This window comes from Loxodonta africana, chromosome 9, assembly GCF_030014295.1.
Source record: "Loxodonta africana isolate mLoxAfr1 chromosome 9, mLoxAfr1.hap2, whole genome shotgun sequence".
NCBI classification, from domain to species: domain Eukaryota; kingdom Metazoa; phylum Chordata; class Mammalia; order Proboscidea; family Elephantidae; genus Loxodonta; species Loxodonta africana.
The window spans coordinates 79,968,127-79,989,391 of NC_087350.1; the positions used below are offsets into that span (position 1 = coordinate 79,968,127).

General features: G+C 44.6%; 1 protein-coding gene across 6 annotated transcripts in view; it reads right to left on the reverse strand.

Moving 5' to 3' along the window:
• Positions 1-3,276: 3,276 nt before the first annotated feature.
• The window catches only part of FRMPD1 (FERM and PDZ domain containing 1), a 103,064-nt gene continuing 85,075 nt past the window's right edge, over positions 3,277-21,265 (reverse strand). For 4 of the 6 annotated variants that reach the window (XM_064291715.1, XM_064291717.1, XM_064291718.1 and 1 more), the window contains 8 exons: positions 20,755-20,874; positions 19,535-19,671; positions 18,343-18,469; positions 18,115-18,210; positions 17,562-17,744; positions 16,637-16,784; positions 9,551-10,363; positions 3,281-5,847 (listed from right to left, as the gene is read on the reverse strand). In XM_064291715.1, the coding sequence (XP_064147785.1) occupies positions 3,473-5,847; positions 9,551-10,363; positions 16,637-16,784; positions 17,562-17,744; positions 18,115-18,210; positions 18,343-18,469; positions 19,535-19,671; positions 20,755-20,874 (3,999 nt within the window). In that variant the 3' untranslated portion in view covers positions 3,281-3,472. Of the gene's footprint in view, positions 5,848-9,550; positions 10,364-16,636; positions 16,785-17,561; positions 17,745-18,114; positions 18,211-18,342; positions 18,470-19,534; positions 19,672-20,754; positions 20,875-21,265 lie in introns of all 6 variants that reach the window. The other 2 variants (XM_064291719.1, XM_003407852.4) reach the window with 2 other exon arrangements.

Genomic DNA, 21,265 nt, shown 5'->3' on the forward strand with positions numbered 1-21,265 from the left:
CACCAAATGCAGGGTCTGATGCACAATACTCAATAAATACTTCCTGACATACTAGCTTTAGTTAATGCTCCCTCCTACAGGAAGCCTTCTCTGATCACTACTCTGCCCCCACCAAGAAATGACTTCTCTCTACTTTCACTTCTTGCAACACCTTAGGGCTTTGGTGGCCCTAAGCACACCATGCCTTATGTCGTGGTCTCTATCTTTATGTGTCATCTCATCTCCTAGACTAGGGATCCTGGAAACAGGATCCTCACCTGATTATTTACATCCACAATCCTGCATCAGACATTACCTGGCATGCACGTTCCATAAATAGTTGTTGAAAAAAAATGGATCAGCCAGTATGATGGTGGACGGGAAAAGGAAAACAAACAAACACCAAACCCGTTGCCATCGATTCCGACTCATAGTGACCCTATAGGACAGAGTAAAACTACCCCATACGGTTTCCAAGGAGCACCTGGTGGATTCAAACTGCTGACCTCTTGGTTAGCAGCTGTAGCTCTTAATTGCTATGCCACCAGGGAAAAGGAAGGAGGGGTGTAAATGTCCAGTAGTTTCTTAGTCAACTCTTGCATTGTGGGGTAGACAGCTCCTGTCTGTCTATCTTATGTAGGGGCTGCGTGTTTCAAAGGAGGTGCTGAACAGGACAACTTCCCCTGCACTTCAGCTTCTCAACAAGCAATGAGGGATTCCCAGCACTTCTGGGACTTAGTGCTCCTCATGAGAACTGCAGAGCAAAACACCAGCTCCAGACAGTAGCAACCCAAGAAAATTAATGGATTTGAGGGGTGGGGAAAGCAAAGAAAGAAGGAAATGAACATTTTATTCAGTACCTGTGTCAGAGCTTTCAGTTTTCTTTATGCTTTCTAAGATTGTTTTTCACAATTCTGAATATATGTAACAATTGCTTCCTCAGAGTTGTCACGTAGATGAGAAAATGTGTTCAAAGTATCTAAGGAAGGCATCTGGCACATTGTAGGCCCTCGCTAAGTGGAGACCAGTATTACCTCCTTTTGTCAGATAGGGAAACTGAAGCCCAGAGACACGCCTGTGATTACACAGGCCACAGCCAGGATTCAAGCCCTGGTTGATATGAAGTCCTGAGATCCTTCCCTAAACCTGTCAATTTGTAAATTGTGTCCATGTAATAAGTTATTTAGTTCTTCATAGCCTCCTGTTGGCAAAAGTATTCAAGTTGTTTAATAACAGAATTTCTATTATTTTGATGTCATTTGGTTCCTATTTTTGACCGCCCTGAAATGACTTCAAATCTCTGTTAAAAAACCTGAAACTTTACTCACAGTATTCTACAAAAATAAAAGGGCCTATAATATATCTCCTCCTGGCAAAAATACTGATGAACTGATAAGTAGTTAACAACAGTAAGAATCGATGGGAAGGATATGCTTTCCTCTTTTCCAAAAATACTGTTCTCCTTTTGATTGAAGAGAGTCTAGATACATGATTTAACATGCCCATCTCTCTTCCTGCTTTTTCTGGAGGAAGGAAGGAAGAGATTGGAGAGCTCTAAAGGAGCCCTGGTGGCACAGTGATTAAGTGCTCGGCTGCTAACCAAAAGGTCTATTTGAACCCACCCGCCACTCTGAGGGAGAAAAGATTTAGTAAATCTGCTTCCATAAAGACTTACAGCTGGGAAACCCTATGGGGCAGTTCTGCTTTGTCAATAGGGTCTCTATGTGTTGGCATCGACTTGATGGCAATGCGTTTGGGTTTGGTAGAGTAGAAGGAGCCCTGGTGGCACAGCGGTTAAACACTCGCTAACCAAAACGTTGATGGTTTGAACCCATCCAGCTCCTCCGTGGGAGAAAAGACCCAGCCATTTGCTCTCGTAAAGATTACAGCCTTGGAAACCCTATGGGGCAGTTCTACTCTGTCCCATAGGGTTGCTATGAGTTGGAATCGACTTCAAGGCACACAACAGAGAAGAGCCACAGGGGCATCACTGAGTGCACAACTGGTCAGGAACGCCAGGCGGCCAAAGGGCCTCCTTTATTGAACTCTAATAGCCTAAGGTAGGTGACTGAACCACTGTTGGCTTAGACAGAGAAGCCAGGAAAAAGACATTACAGGGCTATCTTGAAATCAGTTATGCTGGCGTCTGAGAACAAGAAACAGGGAAGAGTTTCAGACTAAGAGAGGCATCCATAAAAGTTGGAGGTGGTTATTACTAACACTTATTACTTACCAGATTAAGTATTTACCAGATGTCCACCCTATAAGGTGGGCATTACTGGTATCCCCAATTTACAGAAAAGAAAACCAAAGCACTGAGTGGTTAAGTACCTTGTCCGAGGTCCCACCAAGATTAAGTGGCTTAGCTAGGGTGAATGAGAAAAACACTAAATATATTTCTTTTGCTCTAATACAATTCTTTAAGAGAAAATCTAACTCAGTTTAAAGTTGGATTTTAATGTTTGCCTTTTTACGTACCATTTAAATGGAACTAGGTTGCAAAATTAAAGGGTGCAGTCAATTTCAGAGGAAACAGCACACCTGAATGTGGGTGGCCAGGCAACTAAGGAACTTACTGCCACCTAGGGAAAACCTCTGCTTGCTGCAGGGAAAAGAAAAGCTGCAGGGAAGTAGCCAATAATATCAGGCCTCCTGGTGCAGATGCTGAAAACCGAAAGTGAAGATAGCCCAGTTCCCAGTTGCTGTAGAGTTGATTCTGTGGAATGTGGAGTAAAACTGCTTCATTAAGGTCTTCCATGGCTGGTTTTTGGGAAGCAGATCACCAGGCCTTTCTTCCAAGGTACCTCTGGGTGGACTCAAACTGCTGACCTTTTGGTTAGCAACTGAGTGCTATAATCATCTGTGCCACCCAGGGACTGAAAAACCAGTAAACCAGTTGCTATGGAGTTGATTCCAACTCATGGGGACCCCACGTGTGTCAGAGTGGACTTGCACTCCTTAACAATGAAGGTAGAGTCTATCAAATATCACATGTACTCATTCCTATATGGAAGGGTTATTTATATGGTGTGATGTGAGGAGTCAAGACTGTGTTTTTCAGTGACCCCTGCCTTCTTTCCTCATCTCTGCCTTCTTGGGACAAAGTCTGTGACTTCCTCTTGCTCCCATACACCCTCGGTATATTCTTTTTACAGTACACACTTTACTGATGGCAATCTACCTGTACCCCTAGAGGATCTGCAGCCATCCTGATCAGGGGCACGGTCTTATCTTATTCATCTTTATATAATAAGCTCCCAGAACAAGGCCTGGCACAGAGTAGGTATCCAGTGAATGAATGTAGAATGTGAATACTGAATGTGAATGCTTTTGACCCAAACTTATCATCGCTCTATATGAGTCAGGCCAAGAATAAGCAGCAGTTTATTGAATACTCTAAATAGTAAACATTTGAAGGGGGGATATGAGGAATGAAGGGGGCTTCTCAGGGAACGTCCAGGGCACCGCAGGGTCCCCTGGGCAGTTGGCGTGCTCACAGGGCAGTGGATGCCCGGAATTTATGGGTCAAACAGAACACGGAGGCTGTGAGGGCCGTGCACTGACGGGCCAAGAGTTTCACACTCAGGTCATGGTAGCCTCTCTCGCAGGTCAGCTTAGCGGCCTCCACAAACTGGCAGTAGGTGTACACCACATCCCTCAGGTTCCCAGCCGCCTCCCTGTGCCGGGCAGAGCAGCGGCTACAGTCTGTGAGCTGGAAGCACAGGCCGGCCAGCTGGACCAGGTGCTGGAAGGTGTCATGCACAGCACCCTGCATTTCTTCGGGGGACTGGTCCGTTCTGATCACGTGCTGACAACTTGACAGGAGCTTCTGGGAGCCCATGCAGAGACGGCTCCAGCTTTCAGAAAAGTGCCAAGTACACTTCTCTGGGGGGTGTTTCTTCCCGTCCCCCCAGGAAGCTTCCAAAATGTCTTGTAATTCAAGCAAACTCTCCGTGAGTTGGAGGAAGCCCTCGGGAGTGTTAGTGGGGGCAGCTTTCAGCTGTCTCAGTGCCCTGGAGCAGTACTCGGGCCAGATGTGGCTTTTCCTCCACAGGGGTTCGGTGCTGCAGCTGTGGGCCCGGGCGGGCCGCCAGGGCAGGGCCAGCGGGCTTCCTGCAGAGGGTGGGGAGGTGAGGGGAGCCTTGGAGTGTGCTTCTGAGTCCCTGTCTTCTTCCTCCATCTCAGGCTGTGGGCCACGGAAACATGTGGCATAGGAGAACTGGCAGCTACACTGCTCCATCCCAATCCTGGGTGCCACCGCATCATTGATGCCTGCAAAACCCAGAGACGTGGTCATCCCGGGCCTGGCAGAAACACCAGGATGGTTTCCTGAGGCAAAACACAGGAGAGACTTCCTAGCGGGAGGGCAGATGCTTTTGCCTTTGCTTTCTGATGGCGAACAGGTGTTTGAATTCTCTAAGCCGGGCTCCTCTTGGGGACACAGTGGTGGATTTGTCAGGAACGGCCCTGGATTAAAACAGACCTGTGGCACAGTGTCTGCAGGGGCTGTGTCTTCCCCTCTCACACAGTTAAGGAGCTCTGCCTTGACACCCTCTGGAGGGAGGGCTGATGGAGTGGCCTGGTCCCCAAGTAAGAAATCGGTATCTAAATCCAACCCTGCCAATAATTTTTGTTCTTGGGTCTGGCAGGCTTGGCCTGGAGTTTCTCTGCTTTGTCCTTGAGGCGCCCTGGCGGGGTGTGCTGGGGTCTGCTCAGTCCCTGTTACAGCAGCCTCCAAGGAGAGGTAGGCTATTATTTCACCAGCTGGGCCCTTAACACCAAGGGCCTGTGAAACAGCATCTGACAGGTCACCACTGGGGTCACCTGAATCCTTCCCAGAATCCTCCTGAAATAAATTGGTGTCATTTTTGTTTGTAACTTTTCTGTCACTTTCCAAAGATATTTGTCCTTGCTGTTCCTCCTTTGTAGGGAAAGAAGCCATCTTCTCTCCTGAGTTTATCCCACATTCAGCACTTCTGGGCTGGTCTCCAGGAGACAACCAAGGTTCTGTGTATTTGGGGGTAGTTTCTTGCATATGATTTATAAACAAAGATCCCAATCCTGTTTCCATCTGGACTGCTCCGAGCTCTAGTGTGTCTCCCTGAGAGACATTATGTGGCCCTGAATTGATGGCCAGACACACCCCGTCTGGGGTAGGATCAGCACTGAAGAGGGAAGTGCTATCCCCAGGCTCCATGGTCACTTCTTTGGGGGCAGTGCCATTGGGGTCTTGACATGGAGGTAAGGTTTGGGAAGGTCCTGCCTGGGCAGTGTCTGGGCCAGATGAACCTGGGTTGGAACACTGAGGGGTGCTTGCTGGGGAACTGGTGACAGGGACAGTCAAAGGGGCAACCCCAGAATTTTCTTTATGGTTGGGATCAACCCGGAGGCGAATGGCAGAAATAGAAGACACCCGAGAGTCAATGACCGACTTGGTTTCCATGGTCTCGGGCTCCATCTCCATGACCCTGGAGGCTGGGTTTTTGCTCTTAGCTTCCATCAGGGGAGCCAGCAGCCCCAGGGCCTTGGTCTCCAGGAGGCCAGGCTCGCCCTGCATGTCCTGCAGGGAGGACACAGTTGGTGAGGGTACACCGAGAGCCAGGTAGGGCTCCCTGTCATAGTAGCACACATTGTCCACACTCTCCAGGGAGGCTGAAGGCATCAGGGGAAATGAGACTTGCGAGGTATAGTCAGTCTGTAGGAAAGACCTTCTTTTCCTCAAGGTCTTGGCATACTTCTTCACCCCTCCCCTTCTGTTTGGCTCTGGTCCATGTGGCCCAGGATTCAGGCTGTCCTCAGGGTTGCAAGCACCGGCCTTACGCTGCAAGCTTGTGGCACTGGGTTCTAGAGCAGAAACAGCTCTGGGCCCTGTGAGTCAAGAAAGATAAAAGAACATAAAAAGTAGGAAAACAAAGAGATTTTAGAGAGCAAGGGCTCAGGACTCAGGCTTGTCTGGGTTAAATCCTGTCTGGGGTGTGTAGCCCCAGACAAACTAAATCATACTCTCCTCTGTTTCCTCATCCAAAAAGTGGGGATAATAATTGTAGTCAACATTTTTTTTTTTCACTTTTGGTTGTCCAAGACCATTTGTTGTCTTTTGGCCACAGTCCGCCAAATTCTCAGGGAATGATGTCTCCCCACTGATTACAGACTCTGGAATTATTAATGAAGGTACCCTATCCAACCAGCCAAGTGCTCAGATTTATGACCCAGCCCATTTTCCACAAATTCCCTAGAATTTCAAACTTGAACACACCAATTAAAATAATAGTAGGGCCCATTCTTTCCAGCCACAATATCCTTTCAATACAGATGAGGAGTCCTGTTACCCAGATAGGTTGCTGTCCTTGTCTGAACTCGGTTCTTCAGCCTTGCCAGCAATTCTGTGATCTAACTTAAGTCCTTCTAAGACGTTTGCTTTGTGCTTAAGTTAACACAAGTCAGTACCAATCAGTACAATCATGCAGATTAAGTACATTAGTGCATATAAAGTACCTAGCACAATGCCTATCCCTAATAGGGAAGTCCTTAGAATCACCAAGAAGAAATTAGAATCACAGCCCAGCACTTAAAGACTCAGAAGGCTCTTATAGATGACTTAGACCAGTCATTTCCAGCCTGGTTGCACCTTATTAAATTTTTTTTTTTTAATTTATTTTGTTGTTGTTGATATACACAGCAAACATAAACCAATTCAACACATACCATTTATAACATGTTCCATTTCTACATGTGCCATTTAATGACATTGATTATATTCTTCAAGTTGTGTAATCTTTCTCACCCCCCACTGACATAAACTCACTACCCTCTAAGTCTCCTATCTAATCTTTCAAGTTGCTGTTAACAATTTAATCCCATATAGATACTTCTTATATATACAGATAGTTGTTAGGAGCCCTGGTGACATAGTGGTTAAGAGCTCGGCTGCTAACCAAAAGGTTGGCAGTTAGAATCCACCAGCCATTCCTTAGAAACCATATAGGGCAGTTCTATTCTGTCCTATAGGGTTGCTATGAGTTGGAATCGACTGGACAGCAATGAGTTAGATAGTTCTCAGGAGCATAATGCTCAAGGCAGACATTTTTTACTAGTTAAGCTAAGCTATTGCTTGATTTTAAGAAGACTTCAGGAGATATTTTTGGTTTAAGGTTTAAAGATTATCTCAAGGGAATAGTTTCAGGGGTTCATCCAATTTTTATGGCTCCAGGAAGTCTGGAGTCCATGAGAATTTGAAATTCTGTTTCACAGTTTCCCCCTTTTGATCAGGATTCTTTTACAGAATCTTTGATCAAAATGTTCAGTAATGGTAGCTGGGCACCATCCAGTTCTTCTGGTCTCATGGCAAAGGGGGCAGTTGTTCATGGAGGCAATTAGCTACACATTCCATATCCTCCATCTATTCCTGACTCTCCATCTTTTTCTGTTGCTCTCGGCAAATAGAGACCAATTGTTGGATTTTGAATGGCCGCTTGCAAGCTTTTAAGACCCCAGGCACTACACAACAAACTAGGAGGTAGAACAGAAACATTAAACATGTTATTAGGGCAATTAACTGGGATGTCCCATGAAACCATGACCCTAAACCTCCAAACCAAGGAATCAAGTCCCATAAGGTTTTTGGTTGGACAAAAGCAGACTCAGCAGCTACTCTTTTTTGTTTGTCAACTTTTTCAGGTGTAGAACTTAATGACAGCAATTACAATACACAATTACAATAATCGACTGTGCAACCCCACCCTTAATCAACGAGATATTTCCATCACCATTAAGTACCCGTTTTCCCTTCCCTCCTGCCCCTGGTAACCACTAATAAACTTTGTTCTCTATACATTTGCTTTTTCTTGTCTTTTATATTTCACTCAGCCCATACTAAAAATTTATTAAATCCTAGACTGTTCCCTAGACCTCCTAAATCAGAATCTATGAGGTCAGGACCTAGGAATCTATAGGTTTCAAACAAGGTATGTGGGGTGATTTTGATGCCCAGCCACGCTGGGGAGCTGCTGCTCTAGGTCACTTACTGCCACTGACCAAAGGCATTTCTGAGACCCAGAAAGGGAGGAGTTCCGAGTGTGAGTCAGGGGCCAGACCAGAACCCAGGCTCAGGTGTCCCACTGCTGGGTTCTCTCCCCAGAACCACACTGGCTCCCTGTGAAAAAGGGAGTGTCCAGTTTGGGCCTTATGTCCCTGACTGGACCCCTGCCTGATAGTCTCTGTCACATCTTATCCTGCCCCCAGCACTGTGCTGGCGCAGCAGGTCAAGGCTGGGGGCATGGATGGCAGTTGGCTGGGCTCTCTGGGGAGCAATGCACAGACTGGCCATAGGTTTTTCCTTTCTGCAGGGGCACAGGGTAGATGGTGGACAGTTCATCCATTCATTTAGCAGTAACTGCCAGGCACTGTCTAATAGGAACATAGTAATGAGTGAGATAACACACAGTTCCTGCACTCAAAGGAGTTGTCCTCCAGTAGGGGAACGAAACAGCAACATAAAATCACAAATAAATATATGCTTAGAGGCAGTGCTAAGCGACAGGCAGGAAAATCCCAGGGTACTGTAAGAACGTGTGAAAGAGATGAGAAAGCCTGCCCCACTCTGGGCAGTCTGGGACCTATAGCTGCATGGGCATCAGCAGCCCAGATCAGGGTGAGAAGTGTTTCAGGCAGAAAGAGCAGCGTATGCAAAGGCCAAAGGTGAGGAAGAGTACAGCACTTTCAAAGAACTGCAGAGAGGTCGGGGTGGCAGGAATGCACAGAGGGCTCAGAAGGAAGGAGAGAGACAGGCAGAGGCCAGGTCACAGAAAGCCTCAGAGAACCTCGCAGGGCCCGCTAAGGACTGGAAACCACTGGTGGAGGAGCAGAGCAAGAGCAAAGGACTGAAACAGGAATCAAAGGGCTGCTGCTCTCGCAGTTCCTAGTAAAGTCACTCTCAATGTCTATGTGGTATTTTTCCTTTTTTTCTTCAGAGTAATGTGCGTGTCCTGCAAAAACCGATGGCCTGTCAGTGAGGTCTACTTGAAAAGTCATTCTGTTTTGAAAGACACTCCATACTCTTTACGAGCAACCTGGAAAAAACATGGCCAACACATCCCCTGCCTTCTGATGTCAGAGTACTTTGAACCCCAAAATGCCTTCTAGGCTCACCGATGGTCTGTTAGTGAGGATCTTCCTGCTTTGAGGTCTCATTTACTGTAGCTTCAGGGTCAGTAAAAGCACAGCCACTTCCCTCTGCTAGCCACTCCTCTCAGTCTCCTTCCTTTCTGTGTAATTTCTGTCCATTCCACAAGGCCCAGCCCATTTGCCACCTCCTCTGGGAAGCTTGTCCTGATTCCCCCTATTGAATGAATCCCTCCCACCTCTGCTTACCCACAGTTCTCAGAATCTCACTTGCAGCCCTGACTCAAAGCCGTGATGCCAGTAATTTGGCCCACAGAGTCCATGTCTGCCTTCTCAGTAGAGGACAAGCACCCTGTTTTACTCATGTGTTTCTTTTTCAAGCTTGGTCCCTGCCCCCAGTGGGTACTCAGAAGCTGCCGGCAAGTCTGCAGACCTATTGGCAAGGGCTCACCTGAGAGGGTGTCCGGGGGTGTGAGCTTGTCAGCTGCATCATAGTATTCCTCATCCGAGCTGCCATCCTCAAAGGCCAGTGTTGGGTGCAGAGCCAAGGCTTCTAGTGTGGAGCTAGGCTGGGCCTCAGGCCAGCCCTGCTGCCCCCAGGCCAGCAGGGGACACCCCTGCCGGGAAGCTGTGCTCTCTGAACTGTCACTCAGGTGGCTGGCTGAGGAGACACTGGAGCACAGACTGTAGTAGTCGGCCCGGCTGCCCTCGTACAGCCTGGGGTCCAGCCTGACCGCGCTCAGTTCTGGACCCCAGCTGAACATCTCAGGAGCTGGACTCTCAGAAAAGTCTGTCTTCTGGCACTGAGGACTAGCTCTCTGGGCCAGGTCCAGGAGATAGAGGAAGTCGCTGGTTTCGATCCTGCTTCTCTCTTCTTGGCTGTCAGAATCAAGGCTCTTTGGGAAGCCTGATGAGCCAAAGTGGAAGAAGTCAGACCTGCTGGAGGAGCAGGCATCCAAGTCATCCTCTTCTAGTGCATCCATGGACTCACTGGAGCCGCTGGTCCTGCAGCCACGGCTCTCAGTGTTAGCTGAGTCGGACGCCTCGGACTCGGCACTGTCTGTCACGCTGCTGGCCCCGCAGATGCTTGGGCCTCTCCTGGCCACCTCAGGTATGGCACTGTCCCCAGGAGGCTCCTGCTCCTCCTCTTGCATGAGAGGTGTGCAGGGTACCAGCTTTACCAGGCATCTGTCCGAGAGAGGTTCTAGTACACAGTCCACTTCAGAGGACTCCTCTGAGTCGCTACAGGCCCTGGATTCGTAGCCTACAACATAGGAGACACCAAGGTTACAAAACAGCATTCTGGGGCTGGCAAATGCCTGTATGTCCTCACGCACCCATGCTGCCTGGTCTCCAGAGGCCCAGTCCTGGGATAAGCGGCAGCAGGGGGGAACCCCCATCACAGCCGTGGCTGTGCTCAAGCACAGGTCTGTGGGAAGACTTCAAGCAAGGGAGCAAAGCCTTCTCCCCTGTCTGCACCAGGCCCTGGGAGCAGGCCTGACCTCAAGTTTCTATGTAAAGAGAATGAAAAAGATGGTAACACAACGGATTCTCTTACATGGCCTCTGGCCTTTCTTACATCCATTATCTCCTTAGATAATCACATTACCTATGCTGGATGACAGAGGAGGGATTATCATCCCCATTTTCCAGATGAGAAGACTGAGGTCCAGAAATGTTACTGGCCCAAGATCATGCCGTTCCAACTGACACAGGACCTGCAGGACTCCAAATCCCATGTCCTCCCTGTAACACCAGGCCACCTTTCCCACGTCTATATGAAGTACCCCAAGAAGACAGGACTTCCTCCATTCCTACGTCTAAGGAGATCTGTCTGTTCACGGAAACACAGTGGAAATTTAATGGTATCTCACTTTGCTGTGGACAGCATTACCCAGGCGTGGCTCCAACTACCAGAGAGCGTCTCACAGATGCCCTTTGTATCATGCCTCTATTTTGTTCTCTCTGCCTCAGGCAATTTCTCTTCCCTTCCTTGCCTGGTTAATTCTAGCATGTTTTTCAAGATTTACTTCAAATACCTTCTCCTCTAGAAAGCCTTCTCTGATTCCTACTGCCCGTTCTGGCAGAAGCAGCCCCTCCCTCCACCAGACCTTCATAACAGCACTTCTCCTGCTGATTATTTCTGTGTTGTCTCTCTGACCAGACTCTGAGATATGGTCCCCCATTCATTTCTGTATTCACATATGGAAGACTCCGTGTAGCACCCTCTAAGAGCAAGACCATGCACCCATGACGGTAACTTTCCCTTCAGCCAGCTGGCTGGAAACCAGAATGACGACCAAAACGTATGTACAGACAGACTCTGATTTACAGCCTTGCAAAATCAAAGGGTACTGGGACTTCAGACAAGTCACTTATCCTCTCTAAGCCTCATTTCCTCATCTGAAAAAGGGGGATAACAGTACCTACCTCTTAGGAGTGTTTTGACGATTATATGAGAGAATACACCTAAAACACTTGGCTCAGAGACTGGTATGTGGTATTCAAAATATGTTAGCTATTAAAAAAAATACACACACATTCAGGTCTGTTTTTAGATTTTCTGTTCTGTTTAATTGTCTATTTCTACACGAGTACCATCTAATTCTATTTTAATTATTGTAAAATTAATCCTTTCTTATTGTTTTTCTTCTAAGAAAAATTTTATTCTTATTCCAGGGAAACCACTTCATCATATTAAAACAATAATAATAAACCTTCATTAGGATTTTGATTAGAATACCATAAAATTTAATAAATTAACATATAGAGATAAAATAATGTTAAAATATTGAATATTCCTAACTCTTAAAATCAAAGAGGATATAACTATATGGTCTCTCATCCATCTATTGTTTTCTCATTTGTTAAGGTCTTCTTTTATATCCTTGAGTAAAATTTGCGTTTTTCTTCACATAGGCCCTGTTCATTTCCCTACTCTGGAAATGTTCCTGCATATAATTGTAAACGAACATTCTCCATTCTGTTTTCTAACATATTTTTGATGGGACACATGGAAGCTATTGATTTTTGAACACTTACTGCCTTCGAGTCTATTCCGACTCATAGCATTATTTTATTTATATATATATATATATATATATATATATTTTTTTTTTTTGGTACCTTTTTAGTACTACTAGTTTTTCAGTTATTTTCTTCAGCTTTTTGGGAAACAATCCCATCACTATGAATAGCAATAATTTTATACCCTCTCTTCTACTATTTATTATTCTTCTTCCTTTCCCATGTCTTATTGCATAGGGGAGAACTTTACGTTAAACACTTTTGTGATAGTAGGAAATCTTAGTTCTGATTTTAATTGAAATATCTCTATTAGTCCACTTATGTATGATAGAGACAGCTTGTTTCACAAACATATGTGAGTTTGATCTTATGAAATAGTCCTCTATTTCTGGTTTAAAGATATTGTAAAATCAGAAATAAACGCTGAATTTTATCAACCATTTTGGTATCTGTAAGAATGAACAGGCTTTCTCTAGTTGACCTATTAACGTAATGAATTCTGTGAACGGATTCCCTAATATTAATACATTCTTGGATTCCTGGCATCAAGTAGGGGAAAAAAAAAAAACTAACAAAAAACAACCACTAAGGATTTAGAGGATCTGAACAATTTAATTAACAAGATTACGTTCATAGCTGAATTTAGAACTTTATACCTTACACACGGAGACTATACTTTTGTCTATGAAACATTTACTAAAATGGACTGTATATTAAGCTATAAAGATGATCTTGATAAACTTCAAAATTCAAAAGGACACAATGCAATAAAACAAAAAATAATAAATATACAGATAAACATCTTCATTTTATGTATTAACCTTTTTCTGTACTCTCAGATTCAATTTGCAAGTATTAATGTTTTATCTTTATATTTTTAAGTGGGATTGGAATATGTTTTGACTTTTTTGTGTTGTCAGGCTTTAGTTTCAGGGTTATGTTTCACCACAAAATAAATTCAGAGAGTCTTTCATTTCTTTCAGTGTTTTGGGAAGGTTTAAGTAGCATGAAATCTTTGAAGGGTTAAAAGAACTCATCCATTAAACCATCAGGACCTGGTGTCCCTTTTAGAGATGACTCTTCACCAATGTTTTAATTTTTTTCTGTGGTTATTCATCTGTTCAGACATTCTTCCTCAAATTAGGTGTTTTTACTAGAAAAGCATCTATTTCACCCAGATTTTCAATTTCATTACCATGGAATTGTCTATAGTATTCTCTTAAAGTTATTTAAATTTTGAACATATCATTCAACAATATTTACTGAGCATGTACTTACTGTGTAAGTATCCAGGAATCTCCCTACTGTCCCACTAGGGACACAGTGATGACCACGACAGACACAGTCCTGCCTCATGGAGCTGCAGGTCCTGTCCGTGGATTTGTTTCTGAGAAATACTCTAAAATCAAGGAAAAGCTATGTCTATAGCCATGTTCCCTTTTATCTTTATGTTGTTTCGTTTTCTAGTTTTCTTCATTAGGCTTGCCAAATGTTTATTTAAACTTTTCATATATTCAAAGTGATGAATTTACTGTTTCTCTAATTTTATTCCTCTAACTTACTAATTTCTGCTTTCAACTTTTTAAATGATTTACTTTCCTTATGTTGCTTTATTATCTTGTATTTCTTGATTTAGATGCTTGATTCATTATTTTTTCTCTTTCCTGCTTAATAAATAAATATTCTCTGAGTACGTCTTGGAGCCCTGGTGGCCCAGTGGTTAAGAGCTTGGCTGATAACCAAGAGTTTGGCAGTTTGAATCCACCAGCCGCTCCTTGGAAACCCTACGGGGCAGTTCTACTCTGTCCTGTAGGGTCGCTATGAGTCGGAATTGACTTGACGGAGTGGGTTTGGTTTTGGATTTTTAGAACATCTTCCGCCAAATCCTATAAAATGTAAATTTTTTTCTCAAGAAATCTCTAACTGAAGGAATTATCATTTTTCATGTACTCCACCTGTTCAGTGTACTAGAGAATCAGGTAACAGGGATGAAGGAAGAATTCAGTGGTATATCTGAAGTTAACTGATATCAGTTCACAAGATCTGATTACTAAAATTTCAGGAATTTTTCTACTTTATTATTAAGCATGATTATTAAAAAAATAAATTATATAAACTTACAAGTGAATAAATCATACTAAAAACAGAGGTAATGAGTACTCAAAACTCACCCTTCTTAATGATTTTACTATTATCTGTATTGCTGAGGTAGTTTACTTTACCTATAAGGAGAAAATACTATATAATAGTATGCTACCGCACATCTCTTCTCAAATTCATGTTCAGTGATATCACGTCGGTAGCTTGAAATTAGCCATGGCGGGACTGTTTATACCATGGAACTAGACAATTGCTTCAAATCAGGATTTTTATTTTCTTGCAGATCCAGTTGTTAGACATTTATCAGCATATCACTGGGAAGATGCTGCATCAACATACTGAAGCAAAGCTGATAGAAGCTGGGAGCTGGCCCAGGAAAGTGTTCATCTACCTGCCCTCCACTGCTTCATTCCTTATATGATATGATTTCAGGTTCCTTCTGCCTCCAGTTACCCCCTTTTTCTAAACACAGAAGAGAGAAAATTTCTATAGTAACTCAAGACAATGCAAAAAAGAGCACACAGGCATGGATGGAGAAGTTTGGCCATCTGTACTTTCTGAACCTGTAAGTGATAGCACTTTTTGCTGGGAAATAATGAGAAAATGCAATGAATCTTAGAGATGGTTTTAGGAAGTGTTATAGGTAGTCAGAGACTTTCAACGATATTTCTTGGCCTTAAGATACTTTTAGCTACAAAGAATGCTTCTTTAGTCCTAGTGATTGAAGAAAGATCAACTGTTTACCAAAAAATAAATGGAGGAGGCAGGGCCAAGATGGCTGAATAGCGAGACGCTTCCAGCAATCCCTCTTACAACAAAGACCCAAAAAAACAAGTGAAACGATTACATTTATGATAAGCTAGGAGCCCTGAACATCAAAGGCGAGGTTAGAAATTGGACTGAGCGGCAGGGGTAGGGAGAGACGGTTCAGAAACGGAGATGAGTTGCCGGGCCTGAATCGCCGGGATCCCTCAGGCACCATCCCCAGGAGCCACTGCAGTGGCTGGTGGTAGCATCTGGCTGCAGTTTCTTCAGGGAGAAACAGCCAGCCTCACAGCCTACTCACACCTCTGGAACCAAAGAACGGTGCTCTCAGCAAAAGCTAAGTACTTGCATATATTTTACCACGTCCCCAGCCCCCAGCCTGGCTTCAGTGGCTGTTGATTTCCCTGGGCCTGAGAACATCAAACACCCACCTCTCCGCCACACAGCTGAAACAGTTGCAGTCTGAGCTACTCTTCCGGCCTTGGAGAAGGAATAAATTCACAATTGGAGGGGAAAGATAATCTGCCAGCTCCGCTAACCTGGGGGGCTCAGGACAGAAGCGGTTCCTGTCCAGGCATAAATGGTCCATGGACTTCGAATACCTTTTCCCTCTGGATGGACTTGTGTGGGCCTATTTCAGGAGAATAGGCCCTTGCTGGCAGACTGCAACTGTTTCAGCTGTGTGGCGGAGAGGTGGGTGTTTGATGTTTGACACCTCTTTGCCCATTAAACAGGGTCCTTACCTACCCACATCAGGGGCCTAAGGACTGGTGGCTCCACTCACGTCACCCAGCCACCTGCAACAGGGGTCCAAGGATAACTGGTACCTCCCAGTCTTTACAACCAAAGCATTGCGTGCCCATGGTCTGTCTGCAGAACCCACCCACCTGTGCGCTCTAGGGAACAGGGACGTGCTTTCCTTACAGACACTCGGGGGATGGTTGTCAGCCCCCTGCCTTGTTCAGAGTGTGACCCCCTGCTGCAACCAGATACTGGTACCTACAACAATCACCTCTGCCCCTCTAAGACTGTAGGACAGAGCCTGTACCACACACTTGATGACCAGCTACCTGTACACCTGAGCTGAATCCATACAAGAAAAGTGAATGGACTCCTAGGCTGATATACCTGATAACATCTCTAGCCATCTGGTGACAGAAAGTTAGAGCTTCAGAGGTGAAAATAATCAAGCTAGCTCGCTCAAGCAACCTATTTGGGCATATCAAAACAAAAAACAGCAAGAAGCTAGGATACCATAAGCAAACAAAAAATTAACTAATAACTTATAGATGGCTCAGAGACAACAGCCGATATCAAATCACATAAAGAAGCAGACTGAGATCATTTCAACAAGCTCTCACAACAAAGAATCAAGGGATCTTCTGGATGAAGGTGCCTTCCTGGAATTACCAGATGCAGAATACAAAAGATTAATATACAGAACTCTTCAAGACATCAGGAACAAGATTAGGAAGGAGATCACGCAATACATAGAAAAATAAATGGAGAAATAGCTCTCATCCTCTTAAGGTAAATGTGTTTAAAATCTCAGCTCAACTCAATTCACCTCCTCCTTTATGCTACCCTTACCTACAAGGTCAGTGAAATGGGCCTGTCCTTACTGGGGCAAGACTCAGCACCTCACCTTCTTCAGCAGACACCCGGTGCACCTGCTGCTTGTTTCCAGGCCAGATGAAAATGGAGGTAACTGGGTCGACAAACAGCCTGTAGTACCCAGCAATCAGGCAGGCTAGGTCTTTTGCACTGTTGGATTCCAGCAGCAAAGTCAGAACCTTTGAAGGTAAAGAGAGTTCTGGTATTTATAAAGGATTGAGAGACAATCAGAAGTCTGACAAGGCCACGTGGAGTCAATGCAAGATTCCAAACACATTTAGTCAAGGTCCACAGGCAGGCCTTATGGTCCTCCACATTCTCACCTACAAGGCTTGAAGTAAGAGTGCACATGCACACACGTACACCCACACAGTGGGTTCCTCCCATCTACTTTCTACAATGTCTCCTGCCTCTCTTCCATCCTATACTCCCAGGCCCCCATCCCAACTACCCAATCCCACTCTATTCATTCATACAATGGGCCCCTTAAAGAAAAATGAGCAGTAGCAAGTGGAGGATGAGGAAGAGGGTGATAATGAGAATAAAGCACCATTCTTCAGTATGGTGGTGTTGGATCAAATGAGATCAGGATACATGTAGGACCTTTCAGATAGGCTTAGGAGGTACCCTGTACCAGTCACAGAATAGCTTGGACAGCTAAGTGATAAAATCCTCTGGTGCACCCACCAAAGTTTCTGAACTCAACTGGAACTTCTCCATCAGGAAAGCACATGGTCCAGCTCAGTTTTATACAAAGAAACCTTTCGGGACCTGCCTGGGAAAATGCACTCTGTGCAGGAAACCTTTCCTTTTATGGATCAGGATGGACCATCTAGCCTCTTAAGCAAATGTTGGATATTATACATTATTATTATTCAAAAATCACATAAGCCATCCCATACTAATTTAGCCCCAAATTCTAGAAGCTGGATTCAGAATCTCTCCCCTTGTGTTACCTTGATGTCCTGAAGATACACTTTGACCATGCTCACTTTCTCAGACTCTTCCATAAGCTCTATGCGGCTGATGTTTGCAAACTCTGTCAACGTCGACATGATATTAAGCTTGCTATTGATAATTTGGCTAATCCCATACTTGGCTCCAACTAGTAGGGCAATGTAGGATTCTCTATCCTGTAACTGCAGAAGGGTGGAAGGGGGATTAGTTTCCATTCACAAGCTAGTGAAAATAAACTGTACATGCAACAGCCCTGAGCCTCTCTCATGGCTCTGAGAACCTTCTGCTTTGTCTTGTTAGGTACCTTGTTCATCCTCAGATTCTCTGAAGGTGAGAATCATGTCTCATTCAGCTCTACCACAGGACTGGTACCAAGCAAGAGCGTGATAAACACTAGCCAACATCTTAGTAACCAATATCTCAATCAAATCCCGGTATATGGCACAGTCCTCAGGAATTTCAGGCTAAAAGTTACACTGATTTTCAGAGGACTTCTAGGGTCCCTTACAACAGTAGGATTCCACAATTCTCTAATAAAAAAAATTTACATACCATTAAAGTAGCATTAAAGATTTTCCCACCATACGTCTTGAGTTCTCCGAGGATCTGCAGATAATTTAAGCGTAGCTGGGCAGCAGAAATAAGTTGCTTAAAAACAAAAAAAAATGAGATTGTTGAAGTCAGAGTTGTCCACTTGCCTAAAACCCAGGCAATGTTGAAAATGCTCTCCCTGAGGTTTCACAACAGACAGCTGGGGTGGGTCGGCAGAGGCTACATTACCTTCTGTCGGGGTTCCAGCAGATTCTGATTCCTCTTCATGTGGAAGCTAATGGCTTTCTTGATGTCTTTGCCTTTCATGTTTCGGAGTAAAGTTGGGGATATAAAGTTCTCTATTCCCCAGTCTTTCCTGCCATGAGATATTGGAGACAATGAGACCCATTTTTACAGTGTACTTGGCTTTAATGAAGAACATAATTACATTTGATTCAGTACTTAGCTCCCACAAGACTGTAATGATAAGCCTCTTTCTCCAGCAGGAGAAAAAACTATATACATATCCTGTGCATGTGTGCACATGCATACACATACACACACACACACACACACACACACACACACACTCCACAGAAATCCTCCACAGTCATTCAGGAACTAAATTCCACTGACCAATCCGTGAACTTGTTACTCTTGATATGGTGCCACAGTCTATTAGAGCAGAAGTTCTGGACCATTTTCTACCAAAAGATTTGTGACAAACAACGATCATGGACATAACAGCACCAGTGGATCCTCAAAGCCAGGCTTCAGAAGGGTGCTCCCTTAGCACTCCCTAGAGTCTCCATAAACTCGTTAAAAATACAGATTATCTGGTCCCGCTCCCTGGAGATCTGACTCAGTACACTTCAGGGATAGACCACGGGTCTGTTTTATTTCTTAAACATGATTCCCCATGTGATTCTGATCTCCAGTTAGGACAGAGCTAAGATTTGGTGAGAGGGTTTAGCAAACATGGGTGACATAGACTAGAGAAAAGTAAAACCCTAATCTGAGAATCAAGAGGTGTTGGAATCCCGAAACTGTCCCAGTGGGATAGTACAATAGGAATTGGCTCATGCTACGAGGAAAGATTAATTTCCAAGGCATTCCTGCCCTTAGAAGAGTTTAACACTGAAGCTGTCAACTGATTTCCTAAGACATCCTCCATAGAACTGAGAATTTACAAGGGGGATCCTGTGTCCTTCCATCTGGAGTTGGCTTCTGCCCTAAAAGGGACTGCCACGTTCTGACATCTGGGGGAACCAGCCCAGGTGGGAGAGGGTAGAGGGGGAAATGGACGGAAAGACAACAGACAGATGGGTAAGTGAGTAAGTATCAGCTTTCTGTGGAATCTGGCTATCTTGGCCAGGGGCCAGCCAAGTTACAAATGCAACGCAGCTGCTGTTGATGGACACAGAAGTCTCCTGCCACTCACTCTATGTACTTCAAAGAGATCTTCTGTGGCTGAGCACATGCATAGATGCGTTCCTGGATGTGCAGGGCCGCAAGTCGGAGCGCAGAGCTGCATTTCATTTCAACCGCAAAGCGCTCCTGGAGCACGTCGCTGCAGCTCTAGGAGAGATTAGATCAGAGCAGGTGGGAAGCAGGAACTGATGGATTGTGTTTCCCAGTGGTCTCAGGTGAAAAGGCAGCAGGACACCTTTGAGGCCTGGCTCGGCCTGTCCTTGGCTGTGTGACTTTGGTTAAGCTACTGAAACTCTCTGAGCACTGGTGTGTCTTCCATTGCTAAATAAGGATATAAAATCTGCCTTATGCAGTGCTGTGAAATTTAAATTGGAATGTGCGTATGAAACCATAGGAGCCCTGGTGGCACAATGGTTAAGCACTCAGCTGCGAACCAAAAGGTCAGCAGTTTGAACCCACCAGTGGCTCCACGAGAGAAAAGACCTAGCGATCTGCTCCCATAAAGATTGTAGCCTAGGAAACCCCACAGTGCAGCTCTACTCTGTCACAAAGGGTCGCTGTGAGTCAGAATTGACTCAATGGCACATGGCAAGAACGACAACATATGAAAGCATGTATAAAGCACATAGTGGTATATAAATATAAAATGCTGTTGTTGTAATTTCTGTAAGACTTAGGCAAGTCAATTCATGTCATTTCGGTTTTTTCATCTGTAAAATGGTGATGCCTACCAGATAATTCTCTTCCATCAGAACGAAAACAACATAATAAATCTCAACTAAGGTGGGGTTTATTATGCTGCTTCCCACCTTAGAGTATGGCTAGGGGTCAGAGAACCAGTTTTTGGCTCTTCCACTAAGTAGGTGACCCAGGAAAATCATATGGCCTTTCTAAAACTCCGTTTTGTCATCTCTAACATGAGGTTTTTGAAGCACTAAAGCCTCTTTTGGCAATAAAAACTATAATTCTAAAGATTTCTAAGAAGGTATTAGAAACTGTATTATCTACATTGAGGACTAAGTCTACATTTCATCCTCATATTGCAAATCTCCTAACAGCAGCAACTCAGTGATGGAACACGGAATTCTGAGGGATAATCAGGCCCATTCTTTTTCAGAAAAAGATAATTCCAGGGAGTAGCTTAATTGCCTTGAGCTCTTGTTCAAATTAATCCAATGTGCCATCTTTGAGAATAGCCACTGTTATTTTAGGAAGCACAGACCCAGGCACCTGCAGATAGAGGTACTCAAAGGCCACAGGGTCTTCTTTCAGGAGGTCCAGGGGGTCCTTGGGGACAAAACACATCCTGAAGAGGCAGCGGTAGTCATGTGACTCTTCCCTTTCTACCACCTGCAATAGGTAAGGAGATAACCGTTAATCTTCTAACTGCATTTGCCCTTTGCAGTTATTACAGAGAACGACTTTAAAAAATAAAGACAGTCTCTTCGGATTTCGACAATAATGCTTTTCAAGACAGCTGCAGGCCTTTGCTCTTAGCTTGACATTCTTTTCCATGGGAATAAAATGTGAAAGATTCAAAAGGGCAAAGGCCCCTCTGACCCCATCTCCCAGTTCCTCTTTCTAGTTCCTCTTTCTAGAGGACACATGTTCCCAGTTCCTTGCATGCCCTTCCTGAGACAGCCTATGGATATAGTGCTTCGATATATGTATGTTCTTTTCTTTTCCACAAATAGTATTTGCATCATGCCTTTATTTCACTTAAACTAACTTAGAGATTTAG